The following is a 15,489-nucleotide window of genomic DNA, read 5'->3' on the forward strand; positions in this document are numbered from 1 at the left end:
AATTAAGAAAACCTCCAAAAGTGTTCAAACTAAAACTATAAAAGAAAGTAGAAAAACAGAGTAGGATCTGTAAACTACTCGCTAGCTCAACAAAAATCCCCAGCAAAGCTAATACCTGTCATGTTATAAACATAACAGCCACAATCAGTCAATCAGTGGGGAGTAACTCGACGTCCTCTTACTCATATCACATGATATAAATGTTACAGCAGCAATAAGATATCCAAAATAGATTGAAATATGAAAACATATGTAACGAAAAATAAATTACCAAACTCATGCTTAAGTTAAACGTGTTGCATGCTTAAAAGCAAAATTCCTCAAATGACAGAATGAGAATAATATAGTTCAGGCTAGATTTTCACTTTAGCTATACTCCTTGATACTGCAACATCTTACACTAGTTTCGGAAACCTAATGTCATGCAAAGATGATCAACTCCAAGTCCACTCAATAGACAACAAGCTATAATAGGACACGTCTTGCCACGCAGTGCGAAGTCCTAGTCTAAGTACATGCACATGACTCTACGACAATCTGTACCGCCCGCGAGGTACCCAACCATATAGATGTATAAGAACCCGTATGCCTTAGTTCATTCTTATTTGCCCTTACTTTAATTATTCCAACCTTAAAAATCACAAAGATAGTCTCTTATTCAAAGTATATTATTTCAAAGGTTCGTCAGTGAACTACACTTTTATTTCTTCAAAACAGGAAGCTTAGACTTCACTTTCAAAAGTATAAAATAAATTCAAGGTTACGAATTAGTAAAATTACTGTACGAATTAGTAAAGTTACTGTACTAAAGCTTAGAATAAGCTAAATATTTAATGTAATTTAGTAAGATATATATTATTGGGCCTTAACGACACAAAACTCTTAAAATCAGATTTTAAAAACAGGATAACAGTACTGTAAAATTCATAATTAAATATAGAAAAATCGAAATGACGCAAAGCCAATTTTATTGGTTTTCAGTAGCTCTTATCTACAACTTTTATTTTATAATCAACTTCAGAAACCGAAAGAAAAAGGGGTCTAAAAATTCATTTCTAAAAGCTGTCAGAAATTGACACCAATAACAGTAAGTAGACTATACAACCAGTTGTATTGGTTGTATAGCAAAGAATCCGAGCTTTATAATGAATTATTTGAGCTTAGACCTATACATTACGAGCTTTATTAGAAAGAACTTGAGCTCCATTATAAAAATATTGATTTTAAAAAATTATAATGAAATTCAAGAATAGTATATATAAACTCAATAGATTTTAATTTTGACATAAAAAAATTTAAAATATAAATCAAAAGTTATAAAAGTTCGAAAAAAATACACATAAGCTCGATTAAAGTTATGATGGTTGTACAATACTCCTGTACAACAGGTTGTATAGTAGTATTTGTGCACCAATAATGTTTCAGTTCATAAAACGACTTTAAGAAACCCTTTTAAGGCAAAGTAAAATTCTAAGCATAACTAGACATTCTAAAGTTTATGTAGGAAAATGATTAGCCACTGGATCATAAGGGAAAGTCAGTTGACGAATTATTTTTTTGACTAATGACAGATTCGCAGTTTAGAGGCGAACTGTTCATAAATAATTTATTCTGAACAAATCGTAAATCGGAAAGTTATGAAATTTTATATAGACTCTATTGACATAAAATAAATACGAGTCTATTTTATAAGTTTTCGGGGTTGAGCATTTTAAACACACAAAATGAATTTTACAAACAGACTGACAAATTTGACAGTTTTTACAACGGTTTTCACCAAAACTCATAAAATGATTTAAAATCGAAATTAAGGTTTCAAGACCTAAAATTTTACACACACCTCAATATACAGTGTCTCAGCCACATATTAAAATTTCAAGAATTAATATTATGATTTAGTATTTTAAATCTAATTAAAACAGTTCAACATCACTATAATCGCAAAAACCGTATTAACACTATAAAATCCGAAATAAATACTATAACTCCAAAACAATTACCACAAAAATTCATGGTATCTTAAAATCAACTATTCTTTCCAGAAAAATAATTTACACCACATTAAAGTATAAAAACGAAATATTAAAACCCTAATATCCAAAACAATCGATTAAAGCATAAAAATCAATATATCAATCAAATAAATTCACAATTGACAAAATAAACTTTAGCATAGTTAAAAATCATATGTAAACTTTATAGAACCGGTTATCATAATTTCGAAAAGTATATATTAATATAAATCCTCATAAAAATTTCTAGTACATACAACTACAACCATTTAAATCGAGTAATACCGAGTAACGTCGAAATTACCTTATTCCGAATCCGAATCAATATGATATTAGTATTCAAATGGATCCTCTTGAACTCTAAAAAAACATATAGATCATATGAATAAACCATATGATAATTAATTTAAAACAAATTAACATAAGATTAATAAGAGTAATTAAATTACCCTTAGAATTAGATGATTAATGAGAGAAATTAGAACAATAATTAATATATTTTGTTTAAATCATTTTTTTTTTCAAAATCAAACTATTAGAAATGACTTATCTCTTCTCATGGTACGGGAGAATACCTCTCGTGAACAAGAATTCTGTCGTCCAAGATAAGGGCAAGTTAACATTTGAAAAATCAAATTTCAAACCAAGGGTTAGCAAGTATCGAACCAGTTACTAGACGTCTTTAATAACGAGTCCTATCATCCTACCAACGTTGAGACCAAAATAAGGGGTGTAAATTTTACTTAAAACCTTTGGAGAAATCGAATTTGTAAATACAACATTACTTTTGAATGTTTTTCAAGGCATCTAAATAAAATTTAAATACTAACCAAGAGTAAATCAAAAAGTGAAACTTTAAGTTTTGAAATCATAATTCAAAATGTTAAAATTTCCAAAATAATCAAAATTTTGCAGCAGCCAAAACTCTTGTATAAAATGGAAATATCAGAGGAAAAAGGTCAACGGTAAATCAAAACAAAAGTTTTGAAACTAAAGCAAGGGAGAGGAAGTTGATAACAACTGGAGCAATCAGATCCTCGTGAGAAGGAGAGGGAAAGAAAGATTTAAGAGTCATATGTAGTTCTCTCAAGGATTATGAAAGGGGATAATCATCTCGAGATTCTTGGTAAAACTCCTCTATGGAATTCAAGCGTTCACACTACTACAAATACAAGCTATAACAACGGTTAAAAACTATTGTTATATAAAAAAGCGGACGTTGTTAAAGCGTCCGTTGTTAAAGGTTTTAACAACGGTTATAATGTATTACAGAGTAAGCTGTTGTTATTAGTTATTATATTAACAACGGTTGTGAAAGTTTGACCCGTTGTTAAAACGTATAACAACGGTTATCAACACATAACCGTTGTAATTAAGTTTAGTAAAATTCGCGCCATCCATTCTACAACGTCTTATGGTGATTTTCGTGAATAAGCGTTGTTAAAGGGGCGTTGTAGTTGCCTGGATTTGTAGTAGTGTCATATATACATCGAAACCAATACTAAACTTATTATACTAAACTTATTAAAACCAGGCAACTAAGTTGTCAAGGTCAGAGTTGCCAAACTTCATAGTCTATATCCTACAAGATTATCAAGAGGCATAACTTCATCCTAAACATTACATAATCGTTCAACCTCTCAAAACAACATGTAACAATCCAAGGTTATCGAAACACGACTAATCATGTTAACTAATAAGGCTCTTAAAACTGTTCAAACTCATCAAATTTGCATTCGAGATATAATTCTAAACCCAGAATAGTCAAGTGGGGAGATTGTGAGAGATCCCTTAAAGACCGTCGTCAGAAGAAAGACCCTTTGTTTGTTTTTGATTAATTCGGACCCACACCTGTATTCATACATTGGGCCCAATATAGCATATATCCGTTCCACTAATCCCAGCCCAAAAGAAACCCCATCCAAATTTGATTCCACCCCTTAACTTATTCCCCAATCATACTTTTCTTCCTCCACACTCCACGTGTCCTCATCCCCCACCCCTCCTTAAACCCTAATCCCCATTCCCCCACATCTCCAATTCCCCAATGTAAACCGAAACCCACCCGAAAAAAATCCGAACCGTCCCGTAAAACAATGAAATTCAACCCGTTTCGCGTTTCATGCATTAAAAAATCCCATAAAAACGCTCCTTCGCTTGTCCCTTCTCAAATGTCCGCCCGCTGCAACAAACTCTTCAACCTCTTCAAAAAATCTCTCTCCTCCACGTCATCATCACCGGTTTCCACAAGTCCGACCCACATGGACCCCACCAAACCCACCCCCGCGCTCCGAACCCGACTGTGTATTATCGGGTCAGGCCCAGCAGCCCACACAGCAGCCATCTACGCAGCCCGGGCCGAACTCAAGCCCATACTTTTCGAAGGATGGATGGCTAACGACATCGCCGCCGGCGGACAGCTCACCACCACATCCGACGTGGAAAACTTTCCTGGTTTCCCGGAAGGTATCAATGGTCTCGATATCACCGACAAATTCCGACAACAATCCGTCCGTTTCGGTACCCGTATCTTCTCCGAAACCGTAACCCGTGTCGATTTCAAAACCCATCCCTTTATCGTCTCCTCCGACGAAACCACCGTGTCCGCCGACTCCGTGGTGGTCGCGACCGGCGCGGTGGCGAAGAAGCTGGAATTCCCGGGGTCGGAGAAATTCTGGCAGAAGGGAATATCGGCTTGCGCGGTCTGTGACGGCGCAGCGCCGATATTTAGGAATAAACCCTTGGCAGTGATTGGTGGAGGGGATTCGGCGATGGAGGAAGCCAATTTCTTGACGAAATACGGGTCGAAAGTGTATATAATTCATAGGAGGGATGAGTTTAGGGCGTCAAAGATAATGCAGAAGAGGGTTATGGAGAATGAGAAGATTGAAGTTGTGTGGAATGCTGGCGTTGTGGAGGCGTATGGAGAGAAGGTGTTGGGTGGGTTGAAGGTTAAGGATTTGAAGAGCGGGGCGGTGAAGGAGTTGGAGGTTAATGGGTTATTTTTCGCGATTGGGCATGAACCGGCTACTAGGTTTTTGGATGGGCAGTTGGAGTTGGATGGGGATGGGTATGTGGTTACTAAACCTGGGAGTACTTTGACTAGTGTTAAGGGAGTTTTCGCGGCTGGGGATGTTCAGGATAAGAAGTATCGCCAGGCTGTTACTGCTGCCGGCACTGGTGAGCTTTCTTGTTGTTGTTGTTGTTGTTGTTGTTGTTAATTGTGATTATATTTGTTTTTGTGTTGGTTTATGGTGTGAATTATGGTTTAATTGTGATATTGAAATTGTGTTGTTTATTTTGTGGAATGTGATTTCTAATTTCGTAAGCATTTCTTGATGATTTGGGAGTATTGCATCTTTGTTTTCGAGTTGTTAGTCAAGAGTAGGTTGAGAATCGAGGGTATCCTTATGGTTAGCATGAAGATTTGTGTAGAGGGAGTGACTTTTCAATCATGAAACTTTCTTTCTAACAAAACTTGATGAGTTGGGACCGTTGTTAGTTAATTGTTTCTCCTTCCTATGGTGTAGCGTGGGGCAAGTCCTTTTGTTTATACGATTTTTCAAAGAGAAGAAATGACCATTATTATAAGTTATTAGTTGTTTAACCATTTTGTGGTTGTTTATCAAGAATTTCTACTCCTTCAAAGGGGCAAACACTTCATAGTTCGTGCGTGAAGAGATATACCAAACATACCTTCTACCCGTACTCTGTAAGGAGCCTTTGGATGACCCTAAGAACCTAATAGAGGTAATCCAATGTACCTTCACCCTGCTTTTATGACTCAGTATCTTCTACCCGTACTCGATCATTTGGAGGAGTATCAAACTTGGAAATTTCAAACTTTTAAGTGATATATTGGAATCTAGAAACCTTTGTTGATAGTTTACCTTGCATTTAGCATGTCTTTGAATAGAGTCTTCCAATGAAAACAAAATGTTCAGGTGACTATCCTAAAGTTTACTAGGCATTAAGGTTTGAAAATTTTAAAAAAAGAGGCAGCATGAGGGGAAGTTAAAGATAGAAGAATGACAAACGTTTCATAAGGCAATTTCTTCCAAAAATGATGGGCAACAACGAATCATGAAGTTGGCATCTTTGTAACAACAGACATTTAGTGTTGGCGAGTACATTCAAGAATTGGGATGATTAACACTAATATGTGATTTTAAAGAGGGTACAGAAGTCTAATTACAAGATTTTATCTAACTTTTGATGATGGTTGTAACTTGTAAGTCGGCTCTGAAATTTAAGTCATAGCAAGGAAAGAAAGTCTAGAGTAGTCTAGTTGTTCCTGGTCTCATTAGTTTTGCTCAAAAGCTCCAAGACATGATCTCCATTGTGTAACAAATTGAAGACACACCAACCAAAAAACGGAAGCAACGACAACTAGCAAGGGGACCAACAAGACCTGGTTTAAGTGCTAAAGCCCGATTGCCCTAACAATAAAGGTTGTTTGAGGAAGTCAGTGCTACCTATCTATGATAGGGAGATGATGGTTCAAGTTTTAACATGAAGTTGATCCATCAAGTTCAGTGATGAGGATGAGGATGATTTCGAGATTAACGAATGATAAAGGTAAGAGGAGGATACTTAGCCTAGCCTATTATGGTTATAGTATGTGGTCTCTACTTAAGAGCCAAAGGGAGCAAAGAAGGTGGAATGATGTAGGGGGCTTACTAGGACCACTTTTATGAGGATTTCTTTGCTGGGAAGTGAAGCTGTGGTGACGTGGTTGTAATTTGCGCCCAATGATTATAACCTTTCTTCAATCCTATGCATCATATATGCCTCAATCTATGTCTTCGTGGGCCTGTGTGCTTAAAGATCATTTGAGAAGCTTAACCTAGGGCTAGTATTGGGACATCTAACGCCAATATTTATCGACCAAACTTTATACTTAACATGAGCAGCACCTCAAAGAGATGATTGAGAAGATGCTGCAAGAGGCTAACACACGGTTCCACGGGCAAGGGGAATTGATTGAGGCTGATTTTTCTTTTTTCAAATCGTGTACTTCTGGTACCTGATTCTCAATTTATAACACTGAGTATTTATGTCAAAGTTTCTTGCAATAACTACTATATCTAATTCTATATGCCAATCTTAAATATGAATTTTGACTCTTTTTTTGTTACTAACCAAACGGTTTGGCGTCATAACTAACGGAGCACCCTTGTTGGAGTATATGGAACATATTTTTTTTTGTCTGTAAAAACTATTCAAGTTGTTTTACATGTACATTGAAGGCTGTATGAATCCTTGCCAAAGCCTTACTTTTCCACTAGGATTGGCCATAGACCACATCCCTGGATATTGCATATGGTTCACATTTTTGAAATATTACACAGGAAGGGACAAAAATCTGTAAAACTGAGAAAATACAATGTGGAATAAATAAGAGGAGGAGGTTGTGTTGTGAGTGGCGTGTTATAATCTTGGATGTTATAGACATGTAGATGGCCAACCATGGGGTAGTTCAATAGGTGGCCAGCATTGGTGTAGAATCATGGTTTCTGACAGGACTCTTAACCAAGTATTTTTCTTCAAAGATGAAAATATGAGGCTCGTCTTCAACACATACAACTAGATAGGAGGAAGTGCTTCGAATCTTTTGCAATTTTGTTTACACCGTATTTGCAGTAATGGCTATTTAATAGTGCATATTTTGTATGTAATGTTTTTGAATATCTATCGTGTGTTGCTGTGTTAGCTCTACCTCTTTGGTTACTATTGAAAAAAAAAACATATGCAGTGTTATCCCTTCTCCTAGTTGTCATCTAGTATGTTTTTTTTTTGCTACGATCTTTTAAGCATATGTGAAATCAACCGCTATAAAACTAGCCTTAAACTGCTACATTTGACATCATACTGAGAAGAAGTGATTGTGGTAGGACTCCGAGGAAGTGGTTGCAAAGAAAAGTGTAGAATTCGTGGGTAGATAGTTGCATCATCGAAGGAAGGTGGTTAATTTTTGGTGATTACCCATCTTCTTGTGGCTGATATTGTGGTTGTGGGTCAGGGATGGAAAATGCGTTTTTGTTATTCTTAAAGATGGGAGGGGTGAGATAAATGGTGAACTTTGTGGCCAGTTTTACTGTGCAATCATTGGTGCTCTGCTACCGGTGCCCAGTAACGAATTATATCCATCCGAACTTCTATAAACGCCATGCCTTCTTGGGTATAAGAATTAAAGATTGTCAATAAAATGTGGAGGAAAATGCAAGTGGAAGAATCTCATGGGGTCATAACGTGGAGGAAAGTTGGTTAAAAAATTTGTTAAGTTGGCTAGGAGGTTAATAAGAGTTGGTTATAGCTAAGTAACAGAAATGCCCTTAGTATATCCTATAACTTTAAAAATAGTGTTGCTGTAGATAAAAGTGATTCATTCATTAAAGCAAGAGTAATTCAATACAAAATCTTAATCCTTAGCAATTTGATGTAAATTCATTTCTTACCGCAAGTTTGTCACAGTAGGTAGTAGGCACAGTCTCATTTTTCTGCTATGGTGTTATTGATATGCAGTTTTTAGCTGTTGGGTGTTATTTAGAAATCATGGAGAAATTTTTGGGTTTTGCAAGACTCTGATTATAACTTAAATTTTCTCGGCTGTAACAATGCAGGTTGCATGGCTGCCTTGGACGCAGAACATTACTTGCAGGAAATTGGAGCTCAAGAGGGCAAAAGTGATTGACTATCTGAGAGTGCGAAAAGCTTTCCTGGTGAAATTTCTTCTAAGATATAACCCTCATTGTTGGTTCTCTATTGTTTTACAAGATATTGTGTACGCTGTCAGGTTTGCAGTACTTCCTATTTGATCAGCACCTAAGTGTGCTCGTATAACTCTAGTTATTTAGCAGTATTCCATTGATTATATATCCGGTTTGTTTTGTGTGCGTATTTTGGTGCCATTTCGTTTACATTAATTTCATGTCAATGTGCTATAAATTTAGCTCATAGTGTGTGCCTCTCTCCCAAAGTGCCACGTTTTACCTAACTATCACTTTGTCATCATATATCTTTCATCAATCCAGTTAGTACCCTATTATTACCATACAAGTTATTTGACCCGTTTCATGTTTAAGACAGATTCCTCCGTCTGAAATAAGAATTTGTTGTAATTTTGAGGGAGAGTTTTTTGGACAGTGAAAGGTTCTCGATTTTCATAGGAAGATTAAGGAATGGAAAGATGGGAGTTCTAAGGGTGACAGAATAAGGAGTTATAATCTTTGAGGAAGTCTTGGAACGAAGATGCAATGATGCATTGATTCATACAGGGAGGCAATGGGGTAAATAATAAGGGTAAAATTGGAAGAAATAAGGGGTGAGATGACTTCTTTGCTGGAATATCCGTTATAGTCGTAAAGGATTGGTCAGGTTACTCAGGTAATCAATATGGTTACAAATGTAGCTTAATAGGAAGTAGCTGTTTTGCGAAAAATAATTACTCCATTAGGTAGTAATTTTAAAAAATGCAACTTATTAAGTCTCCTAAATAGTTCACAATATTTACTTTGAACTTAAAAGACTCTCGACCTAATTTATAATAACCATAATAACCAAATTATTTTTTGCTTTAACTTATGAATACTCTCAAACTAACTAAATAAGCAAGTTAGAAGTCAGTTCAAATTGTAGGAGTAAGTGGATGTAAAACTAATGGTTGTTATTTCATAGTTGATTTTATTGGTAATTTTTCTTGTAATTTGGTCAAGTAGGAGTGTAGGACAAGTTGATCATATTACAATAAGGGATTGTCCTAAATAGTAAGTCTCTCTTGTGACGGGTCAAATAACATACACATGGGTAGAAAAGACAAAATCAAGAGGGCTTAGGGAGTCACAAGATTTGTCTTTATCTACCCAAGTGAGTTTTATTTGACCCGTCATAAGCTTATGACGGATACTTGTCCGTCACAAATGAGAATTTGTGTCCCAAAATGAATGAGAAGTTAAATTCCAGTTGACAAAATATTTAATCTATTTGACATGGAGCACTTTTGTGTGGAACTAATAAAACCAACCAACTATTGTAACAACCCCCTTTATCCAAGTTATTTGTTTAGGGGTCGTTTGGTTGACACTTCAAAAATATTGGAATTGGAAAATTCCATGATTTGCAAAACATCGTTTGTTTGGTTTTCATATTTTTTGGAAAATGGAGGAATTAGAAGTTCCAAGAACTTCCAATGCCTACATGATGTAGCTATGAAATTGATTTTCCTAGGAAAATTAAGTTCCTTGATCAACCAAAGTACAAACGACTCCTTACTTTTACATAAATGGCCGAGATAGAGGGAGTACATAAATGTACTCCGTCGGGATGTTGGTTATACATAAATATGGTTTGAATTTGATTATTGATACTATGTAGTGATAAATAAATATGGCTTTTGTACTCCCTTAACTTGTGTTTGGATAGAACGCAAAATATCCTGCGTAGACCGTCATATAGGGTGAACGAAGAAAAATGACCATTTTATGTTAAAAAATAATCATCAATTTTTAACATGATCATTTTTTAACATAAAATGGTCATTTTTCCTCGTTCGCACCATACAACGATTCACACAGGACCTAGCATGGATAGAAATAGTTTCAAAGTAGGAATCATGTTATAAGTTGCCTTTGTTTAATCTAAAATTAGTTAACCAATGTCAACTTTAGCCATAAATATCTCTAAAGGTAGCAACTAGTATTAACTAGTAACTCCTTTTACATAAATGGCCGAGACAAAGAGAGTGCTTTTGTACTCCCTTGGGATGTTGGTTATAAATAAATATGGTTTGAATTTGATTCTTGATACTATGTGTCTATGTTGTTATAAATAAATATGGCTTTTGTACTCCCTTAACTTGTGTTTGGATAGAACGCAAAATATCCTGTGTAGACCGTCTTATAGGGTGAACGAGGAAAAATGACCATTTTATGTTAAAAAATGATCATCAATTTTTAACATAAGATGGTCATTTTTCCTCTCACACGACCTAGTGTGGATAGAAATAGTTTCAAAGTAAGTTGCCTTTGTTTAATCTAAAATTGGTTAACCAATGTCAAATTTAACCATAAATATCTCGAGATATATGTGAAGATATACCATATTTAATTATCAAAACAACTTTATTTACGTCATCTTTTCATTGTTTAAGTACTAAACTCAAATGCCAACAATAATTTTGGACTGACATAAATTAATACTTTTGCAATAATTATTTTTCGGATAATTCACGTGGTACCCCCTAAGGTTTGCCACTTTGCATGAAATACCCAAATTTTTGATCCGAAAATCTTAAAGAGGTCATAACTCATGTTTACGAGTTCCTAAAGTGACGATTTTTTTTCCCAAATTGCCCATCTTTCCGAGAACTACAATTTAAAAAAAAAAATTGTCGCATTTGGATTCTGCTACTAGGAGTTGTTGTGCGTCAAAGTTTTTTTGACCGAACAAACTTTGAGTGAGCATATCTCCTGGTCACGAGTTCCAAACTTGTCTCACTCTTTTTTCAAATCCGATAATTTTTTATTAGATATCCGTCTAAAAAAACTTGGACAAAATAGCTAATATTGTAATTTTTACTAAATACAATAAACACAAACTAACTACTTCATCCTGCATCACAAATACTATCCTACATAGTGATTATTATTGACTAAAGCAGGCATTCCTCTATTTTAACCAACAAACCTAAACTAACCCTAGCAAACTACCTTTTGATTCTTAAACTATTCGTGCCATTAACAATTCCCTAATCTTTACAATTTAGTGGGATTTTTTTTTTATTTCTAAGATTAATACAAAATTATTAACCTAAGCTAAATCGAGGCGGCTTTGGTAATGTCCTTGCTTGATCTGTTGTATTTCAAGTGACTGTTAACAAGCTGACCGGCTGCAATTGCGGAAAGAAGAGAGAGCTCTCCTGCAAGAACACATGCAGCTACTATTGTTGCCAAAACTCTGGAGTTTGTTCCTTCTTTACCTTTGCTTGCTCCCTTTACTCCTAGTAGATTTAGGCATGCTGCTTGTGATGCTAGTTGTGTCCCTCCTCCTACTGTCCCCACCTGCAGATTTTAATATTCAACCGTAATTATCAACTTTGGTAATTCCATAGATGTTGTATAGTTTAGCTGGTATTCAGAGATACCATGTGTGGGTTCGATATCTGATGACACATCAGAGCGGCCGGTGTGGTTCAATATAAAAGAAAATTTGAGAAAGTTAGAAATTTAACAGGCACAATCAACTTCCAAACAAAAAGTGGGTGAGGACATGTTTGTTGGTTAGAAACAGGTGGACGGCTCATGCATTGAAAGCCAGTTTACTGAAAACTATGTCTGATTTGTATCAGGTGTGGTCTGTCAAACCATTTGTTTAAGAATTTGAGGGAATCATCAACTGATGATGAGGGGCTAAATAGACATACTGGACTAAGGATAAAATACGGATCAATACGGTTCACGACTAGGCTGGATAAAACTGATCTGATACTCGAACTTAATCTGTATATAATCTGAAACAGGAATACAGAGTGTGTTGTACTAGGCAACAATAGCTGTTTATGACGATTATTAAGGTTGGTAAGAAATATGCAACTTTACCGATGTGTTAAAAAACGCGATTAAGATAGGGAGTAGAGGAAGCACCTCAATAGAAGGCATAGTGACGGAAACATGAAGATCTTTCCCACCGTTGACAGCTTCCATCATAGTAATACAGTTGGAGCTCTCAACATTCTGAGCAGGATCCTGACCGGTGGCTATAAAGATGGCAGTAACAATGTTACTTGCGTGGGCATTGAACCCGCCCAATGACCCAGCAACTGCGGATCCAGCCAGGTTTTTGAGGGTGTTCAGCTCGACTAGCGTCTCAACTTTCGTCTTTAGCACCCCTCTTACCACCTCTTCTTTAATTGTTGCCTCGCATACCACTGATTTACCCCTGCCTTCCACCCAATTTATTGCTGCCGGCTTCTTATCAGAACAGTAATTCCCTGTTCACTTGTATTGAGATGGTTTACATGTCAGACCAACCCATTAATCTTATAATTACATGTGAGACGGTCTGACTGTTGATGGTTTTATCAAACCGACTCATAGAAGAGTTAACTTGTGACAGTACTTGGGAATGGACTAGGAGTTTTCATTTCTAGTCTTATCTTGTGGAATCAAAAACTGATAAAAGGAAAGTGAGATGTACCGGAGACGCCAATAACATCCATGTCAGGGAAAATTGCAAGAATATGATCAAGAACACTTTGTACGCCTTTTGAGACCATGTTCATACCCATCGCGTCGCCTGTGCTGCAGCAAAATCTCATGTATAGGTTTTTCCCAGCCATTCCACATTTTACGCTTTGCAACCTCGCAAATCTGCTAGATCTGTATGCAAACACTAGATTACCAGCTAATCTAATCAATATAGACACAAATTAGAAACTTGTTTAAGTTCGTCTTCTTTTCGTAGGGATAACTGTAATACTGTAATGTAAATAGAACATACGGGACGTAAACCAACCTGTTGAAAACAGCAGCAATAGCATCAAAATTGCCAGGATACTCCATATAGAATTTAAGCTCAGCTGCCCTCTTTGCCGAACCAAACCTAACAACCGGCGCTCTCGACATTCCATCCTTCAGCACTACGCTGGCGGCCCCACCGGAGACATACACCGCCTTGCATCCCCTGTTAGCGCTGGCCACCAGGCACCCTTCTGTCGTTGCCATCGGTACACTATACTCCCTCCCATCTAGCAACAAGGGACCGACTACCCCCACCGGTATTTGTACGTATCCCACCGGCATCTCGCAGCATTGCCCGTATATAGCCTCGTAGTTGAAACCATCCACTGGCAGCCCGGTTAAGGATCTGCCTGCAGCCCGTTCCACCGCTTTCCTCCTCACAATCACAGCCCTTTTGTAGTCTTTCAGGGTCGCCTCTAGGGAGTACGATGACATGGTACCCTTAAGTAGTGACTGGACTATCCCCTCGTCCTCGTCATCAACAATGCTCTGATTGAAAACATTATCGCTGGCAACATTGTTGATGACGAGGGAGTAGTCTCCGACGGGTTTTTTGGCATCGACTTTCTTAGGCGACAAAGGTGAATACGGACGAAGAAAGTCGATGCCAAAAAACCCGACCAGATATACCAATGAGACGAGCAGACCGAAGAGGGCGGCTAACTCAGAAGGAGAGATCGCATGCAGAAGAGGGACCGATTCTCGAATCTTCTCCCTCCATCGATACAGCAAGAAGTACGCCATGCTAAAAAACATTGTGAAAAAAACTACGCTAGTGATATTGTTAGAAGAAGAAAAAAAGGTGAAATCTTCGCCGGCCGGTTTTCGCCGGCGAATGTTACCCATGGAAGGTGGAGGATAGTATGTAACACTTTTACACGTAAACTAAGAATATGTGGAATAAAATGGTTAGTATTTTAGGAAAATGAGGTTGGTCGTTAATTAGTTTTTTAGTTTTTAGGAAGTAAAATGTATGTGTTTTTGTTAAGGTAATATGAGAGGAAGAACGGATGTATAGGGGATTTGCGGTTTACATACATTTTTATAGTGTGAGATGAGAATGAAAGTTGGATTATTATGTAGTAAAATCGTATGTTGTATGAATGGAAGTTAATAAGCATTCATAAGGCGTGACAAACCATGTTTCTAGCATTTTTTAAGGCCTTTCTTGGATAATATTTCTTTATTCGTAATTTGATGCTCTTTAGTATCCGTCTTAAATAAAACAGGTCAAATATGTTAGCATTTTCATATATAGGACAAATCTTTTGTTAATCCCACGACATTATTCTTTTTGTTTCATCTGTCATACTTAATTTATTTTAAGTTTAAGACAAATATAACCGTCTTAAACAAGAATTTGTGTATTCGGACCATAGTGGTAAAATGGTGTTGCTGGGAGTGTGAGGCTTCAGGGACTCCATCTTGCTTGCCTAAAGCGGCAATAGTAATCGTAATAGTAATATTTGTATCACAAATTCTCACTTTAGCTATAGACGGATAGTGTCCCTCTCACAAAATGAGAGTGGATAGTGCAAGTGGGTGGGAAATGGATACCCCTACTTGCCCTCCCACTTGCATTTTGTGAGAGGGTCATTATCCGTCTATAGTTTTAGACGGATAGTATCCGTCTACAATGAGACGGATGTTGTACATCCGACCCCCCTTACCCCGCAATTTGTGGGAGCCATTAAGACACTGGGGTAATGTTGTTGTTGGTGTGGTCTTTAATAAGGCGGTAGTAGGTACGATGTATATAGCTTTAAGCTTACATGGAGCATGTCAAGTGAAGACATTTTCGGTCTCGATACAGAGTGCATTCGAGAGATATAGACCAAAACTGGCCAGTTTCTTAATAATACAGTAACCAAATATTCTTTGTTGGTTTTTTTTAAGACAATGAAAACATAAAAACTAAATAAAGCTATAAATAAAAAATACTTTTAATACATCCTATAAAC

The 15,489-nt window shown here is 36.6% G+C and overlaps 2 protein-coding genes across 2 annotated transcripts; one reads left to right on the forward strand and one right to left on the reverse strand.

The window, feature by feature from the left end:
- The first annotated feature begins 4,063 nt into the window (after nt 1-4,063).
- LOC141643430 (thioredoxin reductase NTRB) lies at nt 4,064-8,912 on the forward strand. The gene is made up of 2 exons (XM_074452582.1): nt 4,064-5,192; nt 8,636-8,912. Exons 1-2 carry the CDS (start codon nt 4,109-4,111, stop codon nt 8,704-8,706), a joined length of 1,155 nt encoding a protein of 384 aa, XP_074308683.1. The 5' UTR covers nt 4,064-4,108; the 3' UTR covers nt 8,707-8,912.
- Nucleotides 8,913-11,509: 2,597 nt separating this feature from the next.
- On the reverse strand, nt 11,510-14,579 carry LOC141643429 (3-hydroxy-3-methylglutaryl-coenzyme A reductase 1-like). The gene is made up of 4 exons (XM_074452581.1): nt 13,524-14,579; nt 13,206-13,387; nt 12,653-12,999; nt 11,510-12,070 (listed from the first exon to the last, which is right to left on the reverse strand). The coding sequence occupies exons 1-4, from the start codon at nt 14,372-14,374 to the stop codon at nt 11,825-11,827; spliced, it is 1,626 nt and encodes a 541-aa protein (XP_074308682.1). The 5' UTR covers nt 14,375-14,579; the 3' UTR covers nt 11,510-11,824.
- Between the last annotated feature and the right edge of the window lie 910 nt (nt 14,580-15,489).

This window comes from Silene latifolia, chromosome 2 (assembly GCF_048544455.1).
Source record: "Silene latifolia isolate original U9 population chromosome 2, ASM4854445v1, whole genome shotgun sequence".
Classification (NCBI taxonomy): domain Eukaryota; kingdom Viridiplantae; phylum Streptophyta; class Magnoliopsida; order Caryophyllales; family Caryophyllaceae; genus Silene; species Silene latifolia.

What these genes read in the sequence shown, in the direction of transcription:
- LOC141643430 (XM_074452582.1), top strand. Translation starts at nt 4,109, where the DNA reads ATGAAATTCAACCCGTTTCGCGTTTCATGCATTAAAAAATCCCATAAA. An exon ending in TGTTACTGCTGCCGGCACTG is followed by an intron (nt 5,193 to 8,635) that starts GTGAGCTTTCTT and finishes GTAACAATGCAG; the next exon opens with GTTGCATGGCTGCCTTGGAC.
- LOC141643429 (XM_074452581.1), bottom strand. Translation starts at nt 14,374, where the DNA reads ATGGGTAACATTCGCCGGCGAAAACCGGCCGGCGAAGATTTCACCTTT. An exon ending in GGATGTTATTGGCGTCTCCG is followed by an intron (nt 13,000 to 13,205) that starts GTACATCTCACT and finishes ACAAGTGAACAG; the next exon opens with GGAATTACTGTTCTGATAAG. An exon ending in TCACTATGCCTTCTATTGAG is followed by an intron (nt 12,071 to 12,652) that starts GTGCTTCCTCTA and finishes TAAAATCTGCAG; the next exon opens with GTGGGGACAGTAGGAGGAGG.